General features: G+C 44.1%; 1 protein-coding gene across 4 annotated transcripts in view; it reads right to left on the minus strand.

Annotated features, from left to right (window-relative positions):
• The window catches only part of plppr5b (phospholipid phosphatase related 5b), a 68,617-nt gene that overhangs the window by 44,932 nt on the left and 9,134 nt on the right, over nt 1-14,551 (minus strand). For 2 of the 4 annotated variants that reach the window (XM_032551081.1, XM_032551078.1), the window contains exon 2: nt 9,599-9,787. In XM_032551081.1, coding sequence (XP_032406972.1) covers nt 9,599-9,787 — 189 coding nt within the window. Of the gene's footprint in view, nt 1-9,598; nt 10,061-14,551 lie in introns of those variants that run through there. The other 2 variants (XM_032551080.1, XM_032551079.1) reach the window with 2 other exon arrangements.

Genomic DNA, 14,551 nt, shown 5'->3' on the forward strand with positions numbered 1-14,551 from the left:
GGTCAGCAGCACACCATCCCCACTATAAACAGTGTTGGTGCCGTACTGCTCCCCCCCCCCCCCCCCCCCCCCCCCGAGACGCCGGATGGTGGACCAGAATCGCCTCGAAGCCGTACGGAAGTCTTTCTCCATGGCCTCTCCAAACTCCTCCCACGCCCGGGTTTTTGCCTCAGCAACCACCAGAGCTGCATGCCACTTCGCCTGCCGGTACCCATCAGCTGCTTCCGGAGTCCCACAGGCCAAAGAGGCCCGGTAGGACTCCTTCTTCAGCCTGACGGCATCCCTCACCGAAGGTGTCCACCAACGGGTTGCCGCCGCGACAGGCACCGACAACCTTGCGGCCACAGCTCCGATTGGCCGCCTCGACAATGGAGGCACGGAACATGGTCCACTCAGACTCCATGTCCCCCACCTCCCCCGGGACGTGTTCGAAGTTTTGCCGGAGATGGGAGTTAAAGCTCCGTCTCACAGGGGATTCCGCCAGACGTTCCCAGCAGACCCTCACAACACGTTTGGGCCTGCTAGGTCTGACCGGCTTCTTCCCCCACCACCGGAGCCAACTCACCACCAGGTAGTGGTCAGTGGACAGCTCCTCACCTCTCTTCACCCGAGTGTCCAAGACATATGGCCGCAGATCCGATGAAACAATGACAAAGTCGATCATCGAACTGCGGCCTACGGTGTCCTGGTGCCAAGTGCACATATGGACACCCTTATGCCTGAACATGGTGTTCGTTATGGACAATCCATGACGAGCACAGAAGTCCAGCAACAGAACACCACTCGAGTTCAGATCGGGGGGGCCGTTCCTCCCAACCACGCCCCTCCAGGTCTCACTGTCATTGCCCACGTGAGCATTGAAGTCCCCCAGCAGAACAAGGGAGTCCCCAGGAGGAGCACTCTCCAGTACCCCCTCTAAGGACTCCAAAAAGGGTGGGTAATCTGAACCGTCGTTCGGCCCGTAAGCACAAACTACAGTCAGGACCCGTCCCCCCACCCGTAGGCGGAGGGAGGCTACCCTCTCGTTCACCGGAGTAAACCCTAACGTACAGGCGCCGAGATGGGGAGCAACAAGTATGCCCACTCCTGCCCGACGCCTCTCACCTTGGGCAACTCCAGAGTGGAAGTATGTCCAGCCCCTCTCAAGGAGGCTGGTTCCAGAACCAGAGCCATGCGTCGAGGTGAGACCGACTATTTCTAGCTGGAACCTCTCGACCTCACACACTAGCTCCGGCTCCTTCCCCACCAGAGAGGTGACCTTCCACGTCCCAAGAGCCAGCTTCTGCAACCGAGGATCGGACCGCCAGGGTCCCCTCCCTCTGCCGCCACCCATCACACAATGCACCCGACCCCTTTGGCCCCTCTCACGGGTGGTGGGCCCATGGGAGAACTAGAACCATACTTCACAAAACCCATTTTCCCCTCAGCTCTCTTTAGTATCACCTTAAAAAACACAAGAAAAAGAAACCAGAGGGAGCCCAACAAATTACAAGTGAAGTCTTTGTAAGTAGTGATGACAGAAACTTCTTCTCAGTGTCACATTGAATTATAAAGCTAATCAACTATAAGACAAACATGTAATCCACCTCTGTTATTTGTGACATGTTCGGGGTTATAGGTCAGGGTAGAAGCTGGGCTAAAATGTCAGTGTTTTCACAAAAGACGAATTTTCATTGTTCAGATGAATACGACAGGGAGAAATTTCCATTCAGGAATTCGTTTAAAAAAAACTTTCTAGAGTCTCCTAAACATTGTTTCTATGTGAATGTGGGGCACCAATGGTTATGTGTTGAGGTTTTTCTTTAGTTCAGAAGATACTGCCTGTAGAGATGTCCCTGGTTTAGAGACCGCACCAACCTCTTGTTGTCAGAAATTTGTCTGAAAACTCTTTTCCACTGTGGGATTTTTGCCAGGAAATGTGTTTCTGGCTGGTTTCACACTCAGTCTACAAAGGAGTTAATGTCTAATTCAGAGGTTCTATCCTCTGGGATTTGAACCAACAACTCACAAACCATTCCTGGTCTGGATGTTTCCACTAGGCTGAACATCCACACATATGATATTCAGTCAGCTAATGTAACACAGTGTATCCAGGTGTGCACAAGTTTGTGCACAAATGTCTGTTGTGTGGTCTTGGAGGCAACTGGTTCTCCCAGCAGGAGCCCACAGTGTGGCAGGTAATGCTATGTGTTTATTTGCCTGCTTGCTGCTGGTTTGAGGCTGCTGTAGCTGGAAAGATTTTCCATAACCTGTCCAACATCCTCACACTGGGTTCAGATCCTCACCTGCGCCATCTAACATCACTGTGATGAACTGTGTCTCCATGTTCAACTTGGATTTCCTGGGATTAAAATTAAGTAATAATAATTCTGTAATTAATTCAATTATCTCTTCTATTGCTTCGATGATCAAACTTGAGTTGCTTTAGAAAGAGGACCAGCTGGTGAATGATACAGTTGTCTCCTTGACATCCTCCCATGTGAATTTCATTACAGATAAGTGGATGGTCCACTCTGTTCTCCAGCAGGGGCCAATGGACAACAAGTGGACAACAGTGGACAACAAGTGATAATTCTACTCATTCAGCTCTACTCTGCTGTTGTTTCATTCTATCATCCACTGAACAGCCAGATGTGAATGAATCTGTGCCTGTAGTCTGACTGTTTATGTGTGGAAGTCTAGAAGTTTTCCTGTTATGTTGAAGTCCTCATCAGCTTGTCTCAGAAAGATGGATAACTCACCAGTTCATGTGATGCACCCGTCCCTTAGTACCCAGCTGCCTGTTTCTATCAGATGGTAGCTCTTTCATTATGGGAGCCACAGTGCCATGTTTTAGGAAAACATTAGGGAAGTTTAGCTTTTTCTCAAGACAAACGTTCATCACCATTTTTTAGACACCGTCTTTAACATTCTATAGAAATATGAACATGAAATTTATTGAGAAAAATTGTAAATTAAGAGTAGTTTTGGCCTTTGTGCAACTCATTTTCTAGTTATCAGGTTTGAAATTCTGGAATTATAACTACTAACAAAAAAAGAGTTGCAATTGTTTTAAAAAGACAATTGTCTACAGTGAGTTTTTATTTAATCCTTGTATCTGTCCTTATCTCCTCCAACTGCCCAACACGTTTAGAAACCATCTTTGGGAAAGGCAAGGCATGGCTGAGGTCCAAGGTCAGACTGCAGTCTTGGCTTAGCAGCACTGAGAGCCAAAGACCATTTGTCCACTTCCTCATCAGCTTTAACAGGAGCTGACAGCGCCACAGTGACAATGTGTTATTTGTTTAGTTCCTAAGTACCTCCCTGCGTTCTCTGCTTTCTGTTCATATATGTCTGAGTGGACCTGCTCCCTGCAGGCTGCAGCAGGACAATGTGGTCAGGCCGTCCTTTTATGGCTTATTGGCTCAACTGCTTTCTGGTGATGTTGAACTTGTGCACTCTTCTTTTCCTCGATCCTTTGTCCTTAAGTTGTCACTTATTTAATTTTATACACATCTGTGCCAGGATGCTCATCTGTCATCATCAGCAGTGCACCACAGGATAAGGTTTAGCAGGTCATTTAGCCTTCCTCCAGACAGCTTCCACTGTCATTCCCACTGGCTCCATATTTCTCCGTCTGCAGGATAATCAGGTTTGTAGCCACAACAGATGTTAGATGGAAAGACAACACTGGCTGGCATGTGAGCAATGGACATGGCTTCACAAAGAGACTCTTGAGACAAGATTGAGGACTATCCCATTTTGTCTCCACTCTGTAAATTCCAGAGATCATCATTCAACAATTTGAACATTATGGTTTTAAGATAATAGTTGTCAAAGAGATATTATTATGCAAGTGAAAGAAGGAGGCAATCGGGCCCTGCATTGTGAGGTTGAAGCTGGATAGGATGGTTTCAGCAGAAATTTGCAGCCACTGCTGATGTAAGAATCATTTTGCTTGGCGGAAATTGTAGAAATGTTTGCTTTAAATTTTAACTCAAAGCTAAAATGTATTATTTTAGAATAAAGGCCTACTGCCATCTTTAATAATCTTTTCAGGTTGATAATGTCACTCAGTCTAACAGTAAAGGTGCTGTTACACAGTGTGACAAGGCTCTATTATAGACGGACGGACAGACAGACAGATAGCAGAGGCTCAGCATGCTGCCTGCAGCGAGACAGTGCTAAATAGCTGCTGAGGTAATTGAAAGAGAGTGCAACCTCCAACTCATCTGCCCCAACGATAGCATTCAGGTCGCAGGGGACTATATTGGTTTGCATAGCGCGTTTGATTTGTAGAATCATTTGGGACTCAATATTGCAGTCGACTTTGGTTCTTTGAAGAACACAGTTTTCAAACTGTATCCTCTAAAGATGATCCAAACATTGTTTTAAGAACTGTTTATGGGTATGAACAACACTGTCAGACTGTACAAACAGATCCTAGATCCATTATGTATGTGGTGTGAAACATGTTAATCAGTTTAATTGACATCAGTATTTCAACAAAGCCAAAAACCTCTCTATAGATATAATACATGGGTTGGACAATTTGATGTGAAACTGATTCTGAAAAACATTCAAAGTAACTTCCTATGTGCTAAACAAGTTGCTAGTACAATATCTGCATACTACGGTTTCAACCAGCAGCAAAACGTCCATCCACGTCAACAGATTAGAGGTAATAATTTGGGGCTGACAGCCATTCAGTCTTGGTGCTTGTTATGCCTCTTTTTGCTGGATTGATTGAGACAGATAATAAACACTGAAATTTCCTACTTTTGCTTCTACATATTAACCTGCTATTTCCATCAGTCTTGTCACGACACATGTCAATGTACCTCAAACAACTAATCATTAATCATCATTAACTACTCATGCAATTATTTCCTGAAATAAATTTCTAGCTGAAGCATCACTTCATGATGCTTTAGCCTTGTAGCATAAGCCCCATTGGCCCAAACATAATTTCTTCAAGAAACAATTAAAAAACATCAAGAAACAGAAAAGATGGTGACACCTAAAACAGGGTGAAAATTTTGGAATTGTGTTTCATGTAAAGGGGCAGAATGTTGCCTGTATTTTGAAAGATTGAAATGATTGAAGTAAAAGATTACAGTATTTTTCTCTGTAGAAAATAGATAGAATGTGTTTTGAAAACCATTATCACACCCTCAAGGTCAAGTTTCAGCCAGACAAGATTCTAAAAGTGTTGCACATAAATGATCCATTTGATGTCCAACATAAAACCAGGTTCAAAGGTAGTAAGGTATGACATATAACGCCTTATATGTTTTTCCATTTTATGCAGAGGATTATTGTGCTAGTGTGGTCTGAAATTAACTATTGATGCTCATGTATTTATGAGATCAGCTCCTTGGCACGGCAGGTACACCTGAAACCATTTACCCCGAAAGATTTTTACAATTAACTTGAAGCTCTGAAATATAACGGCAAGCATACCATTTATCGTGTTACTGTAGCATTACTTAAAATTGACAATGGATCTTTAAAAGATGCTTTTGTTAATAAAGTGAAATTAAATGTATTTCTGTGGTAATTTGATTTTACTCAATTGTACATTTTTCTTCAGTTCAGTATTTAATACCATTGTCCCAGAGAAGCTGATGGTGAAGCTCCATGACTTGGGACTTTCATCATCAATGTGTCTTTGGATCAGGGTCCTTCTCAGGTGGTGAGAATAGGGGACTGAACATCATCCACTCTGGTTCTAAATACAGGCACACCACATGGCTCTGTACTTTTTCAGGTTCTTTTTGCACTGTCCATCCATGGCTATGTAGCCATCGACTCCTATAAAAGGGTTCTATAGTTCGCAGATGATACCACTGTAGTGGGTCTGATAATAAACAGTGATGAGATCCTTTATAGGGAGGAGACCCAGCACCTCTTTTTTGATGAGGAAGACATAACACACTCTTCTTCCTCAGGAAACTGAAAAGACCTGGGATCTGGAGTCTCTGCTCAGCTGCTCAAGAACTTCTGTAGAGCCGCTATTGACGGCATCCTCTGCCTCAGTATGACTGTGTTGTACAGCAACTGCACAGTCCAGGACAAAACAGGCTTGGCCAGGGTGGTGAAAACTGCCTAGTGGATCGTGGGAGTCAGTTACCAAATCTGGACTTACTGTATTTTTCAGACTATAAGGCGCACCGGATTATAAGGCGCATAAACAAAGTACGGTAGTCGGATAGGTCAGACTTTAGTCAAATCATTAACAATAATTGTCAATATTACACAAAAAAGTACACTAACTTTTTCAATCATTCATCTTCTACAAATCCATCAAATTCCTTGTCTTCGGTGTCGGAATTTAACAGTTGGGCGATAGCGGCATCAAGCAAGCCTGGATCCCTCTCGTCATCATCCGCACCGGAATTTAAGGTGCATTGCCGATTTTTTTGCAAATATAGTCCGAAAAATACGGTAATTTAACCCTTTCATGCATAGAGGTCACTGAAGTGGACAGCTATGTAAAAGCCATTTTCTTTTCGTTTCTTGTGGAATTTTATGTTATAGATGCACACAGACCACTGAAGTGGACACTAGTGCATCATACTATACACTATCAATTACTGGCCATCCACTGCAATTGAAATAAATTTTTTGTTAAATCCAATATGGCAGACAGACAAAAAAGCATGCCGACCAACCTAGTCCTTCCTTCTACTGTAGAAGACTCTTGCAGGTAAAAAAAAAAAAAAATATTGTGACATCTAGTAATCCCTAAAAACTAATACTACTGATGTATTTTCCAAATAACTTTGAATATGGAAAAAATTACAACTAATCACCTAGAAGAAAAATCCAAGAATCCTCTGCTGTCTGGGAAACGGTAAAAGTACATAAAGACCACAACCACACAGATAAGGAACAGGTTTTCCTTTCTCAAGAGCTGTGAAATCCATCTGTCCACCTTCCAACCCTGCTGCCCCCACACAGACACACTCACACCCATTAGCTCCATCGTAAGAACTGACTGAGACTTTATTTATCACTGAGGGTACCTCTTTTGTTATGTTCTAGGGATACAATGACAAAAAAATATTGCCTTATTTTAAAAGTATCATAATTGATTAAATTAATTTGACACTACAAAAATGTAAATATATTACATATTTATCTGTGCAGTGGTAGAATTTGACTGAGCAAGAGTAAATAATCAACTCAGTATGTGTAAAATGAACTCTCATTGGAGTTATGAGTGTCCAGTGTTAACCTTCAATAACTCAATGCAATGTTTAAAAGTATAAGAATCAGAGTTGATTTGTTACAAGAGAGTAACTTATTAACTCTTAGGATCATATTTACTCTCTGCAGTGTTTTGATTGTTTTATTAACACTGTTAGCTAGTGTTAAAGTTTTACTAAATTTTCAGTTAATTCTGAAATTGTAACAGTACAAAACTAGTTCACTTAACAAACTGAGTCTGATGAGGACCAAACAGACAGTGTTAAATTTAACCAAGTGGTGATTTAACATGGCTGCACAGTGGCGCAGTCGGTAGCACTGTTGCCTTGCAGCAAGAAGGTCCTGGGTGGGTGCATGTGTGGGTTCTCTCTCTCTAAATTCTCCCTAGGTGTGAGTGTGTGTGTGCATGGTTGTTTGTCCTGTATGTCTCTGTGTTGCCCTGCGACAGACTGGCGACCTGTCCAGGGTGTACCCCGCCTCTTGCCCAGAACGTAGCTGGAGATAGACACCAGCAACCCTCCCGACCCCATTAGGGACAAGGGTGAACAGAAAATGGATGGATGGATGGATGGGTGACTTAACATGGCAAAATGTGCTGTATTGGTGCACAGGTCCTTCCTCTTGCCTCTGCCCACATTAAACTCAATTGCAGTTTTCATTTTCTTGTAAATATTGTTGTTTTTTAGTGCACAAATATTTGTGCATTTTTCTACATTTATCAAATTATTCTACTAAGTTGCACATTAGTAGGATAATGTGCATCTTAGACACATTAAGTTGTCTAAGAATCAGCTAATCATTTAATCATTGTAAACTTGGCCTTCTGGTCTCTTTTCTAGCTTTTCTGTTTTTGTATGTCTACCTCAGTCAAACTACATCCTTCCACTTCCTGCAGGCACACTTGAATTTCTCCACTATCAGACAATAAAGAATATTTATTTTGTATTTCTATATTTCTGTTTGTCTTGTAAAGCGGTGAAATGTTGATATCTCAAAGACCTTAATATGTTTCACTATTTCATCCTACCCATGTTCTAAACAGGGTTTTTTGGGGGCTGTTCCTCAGCTTCATGTTACTAAACTGTGCTGTCACCAGGCTTTGCAGCAGCAATTGTTGATAGATGGCAGAGCTCTGATTATCCAGCAGACACTCGCAGGTAAAACTGCCTGCTATTCATAGCAGGGCATAGAAAGAGGATTCACACCAGACATTCACACAGATGATGACACTGTTGTAATATGGTAGCTTGTCAATCCTGTAGTATTTTTATGAATGAATGAATTGAATAGGGCTCAATAGTTAATGAGCAACAGCCATCCTTCAGATGGATTAGTTCTTATCCAGCTCTTGATCTTGTTTTCTCAGTGCAGCAAACTGACTTCAGTCTGGCTGATGCTCTTTCACAAGATGCTGTCACTGTGAGTATTATCCAGATCCTCACACAACAAAGGGAATTCCTTATTCTGCAGGATGATTCACCTCCTCTATTTGATTTGACATTTGCCACTAAACTGTTTATTAATGAATATTCAGAATTGTTCTGATTTGTCAAGTTCGTGCAAGACTTCGGTTCCACTTTGTTCTCAATTAAGACATTTCTGGTACAGGAAAAGGGAAAAATACTCAAATCATAGTTCACACCTACTGTTTACATTAAAAGTTAGAAATGAATTAGATCTTATATTTCAGAACTGAATGATGATAAAGTCAAAAGCAGGCCTTTTTATTTCAAATATAAATGCTCTCTGTAGCGTCAGTGTAGTCTTTGGACTCAACAAGTCTGTTAGCTTACATTTATTCTGTAAAGATCGAGGTTTCTTCGCTTGTTGAATGACTTGTTTGAGATACTCTTGATAATTCATGGTTCCTTCTATATGACTAAATTTAGTTTTGGTGTTGTTTAATTCATCTGAAAAAAAAACATTTTGTTACAGCATAAGATAATGAGCACTGAAAAAATAAAGAATTCTGTCTTTAATCACAGATTTGACTTTTTCTTGTCAGAGTTCAAACATTTTCTTAGAATTCTGACTTTATTCACAGATTTGCAACGTTCTGATTTCTGACATTAACCTCTGACTGACTTTAACGCAGGTGGGCATCTGTGAGCTACCAGTTGTGCAGGATAACTAACTTTCAGGAGGAACGTCATATTACTTACATGTAATAAAAAAGGTCCTTATTCCTTTTTCCATAAGCTAAACCTTATCGCCTTCCTTGCAAATTTCCAGGCAGGTTTTACAAAGCCAGTAAACTCTGCTGCTTCCATGAAGCCCCATCGTGAGGAGATGAGCAGTGGGCTATCTGCAATTTTTACCCATTCAGGGGAGAAACCAGCAGTTCAGACATGCTGACTGACATTCCTCATTTATTGTAATGAATGAGACAGCAGCGAGGTGGACTCACCAACAGCGTGGGCAGCCCGGCCACCACGGCGTACAGCAGGATGGGCGGGACGGCGCTGCTGTCCTCCGGCCCCAGATACGGCTTGGTGTAGGACGTGTCGTAGCAGAAGAAGCCCTGCACGTGCACGGTGAAGGTGTCCGTGTACTCGAAGTAGTAGGCCAGCATGATGGTCCCGGCCATGATCACCAGCTGGAAGTACAGCATGATGCAGATGGACAGCGAAAGACATTTATTTAGAAACCCCTTTATTGCGGTTTCCTCCCTCCGCCTCCTCCTCTCCTCCCGGTGCTAGCCGGTGGCAGAGCTGAGAGGCGCTGACCCGCTCATAACGGCTCTGCTGCTCGCGAGGAGCCGCGTTATTCCCGCTTCCTCTGCTCACAGCTCCTGGTGCTCTTCAGCACAGAGTGTGTGAGACGGAGAGAGGGAGGGAGGAAACAGAGAGAGAGACAGACAGAGAGAAGACGAAAGAGAGAGGGAGAGAGATACGTGGTGTAACAGTCATTATACTGCTTGGTTCCTAGACATGAGTAGGTATCACCACAAGGGGGCGCCTATTCCCTTTTTCTTTTGTTGTACTATCGTCTTCCATGTGGTGTAGAGGAGATCATCGGTGATGATGAGGTGCAGAGCGGTGAATTATCATTTCTTTTCTCATGTATGAGACTGTAATGTTAGTACCGTGGAGACCTGGCTTTACATGGACGAAGTGAAAATAAAGCGACAGTGTGGAAAACTTCAACAGTGCGTCCTGCTGTTTTGGGTTAGAGTGGCTAACCACCATTGCTAACTCCTTCTCCAACCTCTCACCGCACCGTCACAATTGGCGCCCGAACATATTTTGGACCTTCCCTCCTGGATACCGATTCAGCTTTGGACTAGAGGTGATTGTTTACAAGTTCCTTGTGGATGTCTGTTTCACGGGGTGGATACAGTTTCTGAGCGGAGTACGTCGCGATCAGTGTTAAAGTTTGCTGGAGGCATTCATTGCCCCATATCGCTGGACGTCGTGATGACCTGTCCCCGTCGGATTTATGTCCTGAAAGCTGTGCGTCTGCTAGTCTGCTGAAGAGGAGGATATGTTTAAATGACAAGACCACCGCATATTAACTAAATTAACTCACGATTGCTGAAGGACTGGGTGAGTTTTGTGGATTATTTTTCAGTGGAGCTCAGTCATACGGACTACTTTATGGATTTTGACTTGTTGACCTGCGGAAGCATACGGACAGACTGTGCTGCACAAATAACGCAGCAGTGGCAGCGGAGAGCAAGACACCCCCGTGAGCTCGTCTGTTTCTCTGTTTAAGAAGATATCATATTTTATATTTGGACATTTTCTCGCCTACGAGCCCTACTGTCAGTGCTGGAAAAAAATAAATAAATAAAAGCAAAACGAACTGAACATTAAAAAACACAAACGATCTTGTTCACAGTCCTGAGTGTTTTTGGTGTGAATATTGCATTTTTTTTGGACTCCACCATAAAGGTTAAAGAAACAAAAATGGCATTTGAACCGGATTTTTCTGTTTTTGACTCTGACATGGATATTGACTCTCTTCAATTTATACCGCCGCATCAGAGAGCTCCAGACCTCTGTCAGCAGGTACAAGAATTAAAAGATGATGTCAAGCAGCTGAGGGATGTCCTCCATAACACATTGTCCCTGCAGCAGAAAATGCTGAATCATCTAGATAAGGTTAATTCCTGTGAGTCTAGTGGACCTCCTGCACAACAGTCTCCTGCAGCTCCTGTGGCCACCTCAACGCCATATGTGCCTCCTGTGAATATCAGTGCGAGGCATTCCAATGACACATGTCCTTATCCTGAAACTCAGAGGGACCTGCATAGCTCTTTCCTACAGACTCATTCAGCTGAGCTAACCAACACCACAAGAGTGATTGCTGCTGCACTACATCACGCCAAGCTGGAACCACCAGTATTCGCTGGGGATGGTGAAATGCAGGCAGAGGACTGGCTACAGGCTGTGTCAGCATACAAGTCCACTCTGAATTTAACTGATGTCCAGATTCTGAATGAGTTGCCCCATTTTCTCACGAAAGAGCCCAGTAAGTGGTTTAAAGCCCTTCGTTCACACATTAGCTCATGGGTGCACTTCTGCCAACTTTTCCGAACAGTCTTTCTGCCCACTGACAACCAAGAAAGTATTCTCAGAGGCATACTTGACCGTGTCCAGTCAGTTGATGAACCATTACCGACATTTGTAGCTCATCTGTTGAGTGAGTTTAATAAGCTAAGTAGCCCACCACCTGAAAAAGAGCGTATTCAATTAATATGTAAACATTCGCTTGAAAAATACAGGGTGGCGCTGTATGGCTCACCTGTGTCTTCTGTGATGGAGTTGCTGCTCAGGGCTCATGAACTGCATGCTGTACTGGGACCTGATAGCCACCAGAATCTTCAAAAAAGACATTGGAAGCAGCAGAGAGCTGAGCCACGCTGTTATAAGTGCTCAAGCCCTGGATATACATCGAAAACGTGTCCTGCCTGTAATCAGGGCCATAGTCAACAACACATGTCGGCTCGGTTCCATAATGAGATCAGTCCCACTACGTCCTTTGACACACCTGGAGCTGAAACAGACAATGGAAACTCCAGCCCACCTGTGGACGAAGCACCCCAAAGGCCATTGGGAAACTTCAAAGGGGGGAGGATATTTCGTCGAGGCAATCCTCCCTCCAGACGTTAACTGAGCCTCACCTTTCTGCAAATAAATTCCACATCCTTGGTCATGTGGAGGACAATGAGTCTACTGCTACCTGGAACACTCCATTTAAAACTAAGCTGAACTTTAATGGAACCTGCACCGAGGCGACTCTGGACACAGGCGCTTCACTTTCGGCTGTACGTGCAGATCTCATTAACGCAAATGGGGTTTGTCCGCAGAAAGTACGTCAGTGGCAGGGGCCGCCAGTGAGCCTAGCGGACAACGCTGCTTGCCTTCCAGAGGGTGTGGCTTGGCTGAGTATCGGCTTTATGAACAAGCGCTTTTATCAACGCTTCGCCATCATCCATAACCTGTCTTCCCCTTTCATATTAGGGATGGATTTTATGATGAGAGCCTCGATAACCATGCATATACCGACAAGGACAGTTTTTATTGATGACAGTCCCTGTCCGGCCTTGGATGAAAATGAGGAACACAACCTTGACCTGTTTCCTGTTGAACGGACTCTTATGTCTCTGAACATTTTATCAGACACCATGGAGTCAAAAGTGGCTGAGGCGAGCCTGGAGGAAACGCAAAAATCAGATCTGTATGATCTTCTTTCCCACCACAGCTCCGCTTTTGATGGACACCTTGGACACACTACATTGGCGGAACATGTGATCAATACCGGAACTGACAAGCCCATAAATCTTCCCCCCTATCGCTCATCTCCAACCAAAAAGCGTTTGATTGAGGATCAAGTGCGACAAATGCTGGAAGACAACATAATCGAACCCTCTACCAGTCCATGGGCTGCTCCAGTGGTGATTGTGAATAGACCTGGTTCTGATCCAGGATTCTGTGTGGACTATAGGGGTTTAAACCAAGTCACACAAAAGGACTCCTATCCATTACCACGAATTGACGAATCCCTCGACTTTCTGGCTAGAGGAAAGTACATTTCAACCCTGGATTTGGCTCGAGGATATTGGCAAGTTGCTGTTTCAGAGGAATCCCGACCGAAAACGGCTTTTGTGTCTCACTGTGGCCTCTACCAGTTCCGTGTGCTGCCATTCGGCTTATGCAATGCGCCAGCGACATTTCAAAGGCTCATGAATTCTGTGTTAGCGGGCCTGATCTACAAAACATGTGCAGTGTACCTTGATGACATCGTGGTGGCATCTCCCTCATTCGAGCAGCACTTGAAAGATTTGGAGGAGGTCCTGAACAGACTCGAAGCAGCTGGCCTCACTTTAAAACTGAAAAAGTGTCAGTTCTGTCTGAGTGAGTTCACATTTTTGGGTTATCGCATCACACCTGCTGGCATAAAACCTGACCATGATAAAATCAAAGCTGTCATTGATTTTCAGTCACCATCCACAGTGAAACAGGTCAGACAGTTCCTGGGACTCACTGGCTATTATCGGCGCTTTGTCAAGGATTATGCCCGGCAAGCTGACCCACTCCATAAGCTCACACAGAAAGACACTGTTTTTCACTGGGATGACAAATGTCAGCAAGCCATGAATGTTTTAAAAGACCGAATCACGTCAGCCCCTGTGTTAAGATTTCCGGACTTTGCTAGACCCTTCTATGTTCATGTTGATGCCTGTGATCTAGGACTGGGCGCTGCTTTGATGCAAAAAGATGAAGAAGGCCGAGATATTGTGGTCTCGTATGCAAGTCGTTCTCTACACAAGGCTGAAAAACCATACTCAACCCCTGAAAAAGAATGTTTGGCCGTCATTTGGGGCCTGGAACACTTCAGGCCATATGTTGAGGGCCTTCACGTGACTGTTTTCACAGACCACAACAGCCTTAGGTGGCTTATGTCTCGCCCAAACCCGTCTGGCCGGCTGGCTAGATGGTCTTTGAGACTGCAAGACTTTGACTTTTCAATTGTCCACAAGCCAGGACAACACAATGCAGTTCCTGATGCTCTTTCCAGGAATCCCCTGCCGAATCGAAGTGACACGCCCACTGATATCTTGCCAGAACATGCTGTTATAGGCAGTTTGGACCTCCGTTCGCTGCCCCCAGTGTTATTGTCGGATCGTTCGCACATGAGGCAGCTACAAATGGATGACCCTGTGACGGGTCAACTCCTCAGAGACATTGAATCAGACTCATCGGTTCAAATGGACAGTGAATGCCAAGAACAATATGCTGTCTATGACAGTTTGCTGTATTACAGGGACCGAAAGCCTGTATGCGGTTCACACCCATTAAAAGAACTTAAACTTTTTGCCCCAACATCTCTTCGTGGCACCCTGCTGAGCTATTAC

The sequence above is a fragment of the Xiphophorus hellerii genome, chromosome 21, assembly GCF_003331165.1.
Source record: "Xiphophorus hellerii strain 12219 chromosome 21, Xiphophorus_hellerii-4.1, whole genome shotgun sequence".
In the NCBI taxonomy this organism is placed as follows: domain Eukaryota; kingdom Metazoa; phylum Chordata; class Actinopteri; order Cyprinodontiformes; family Poeciliidae; genus Xiphophorus; species Xiphophorus hellerii.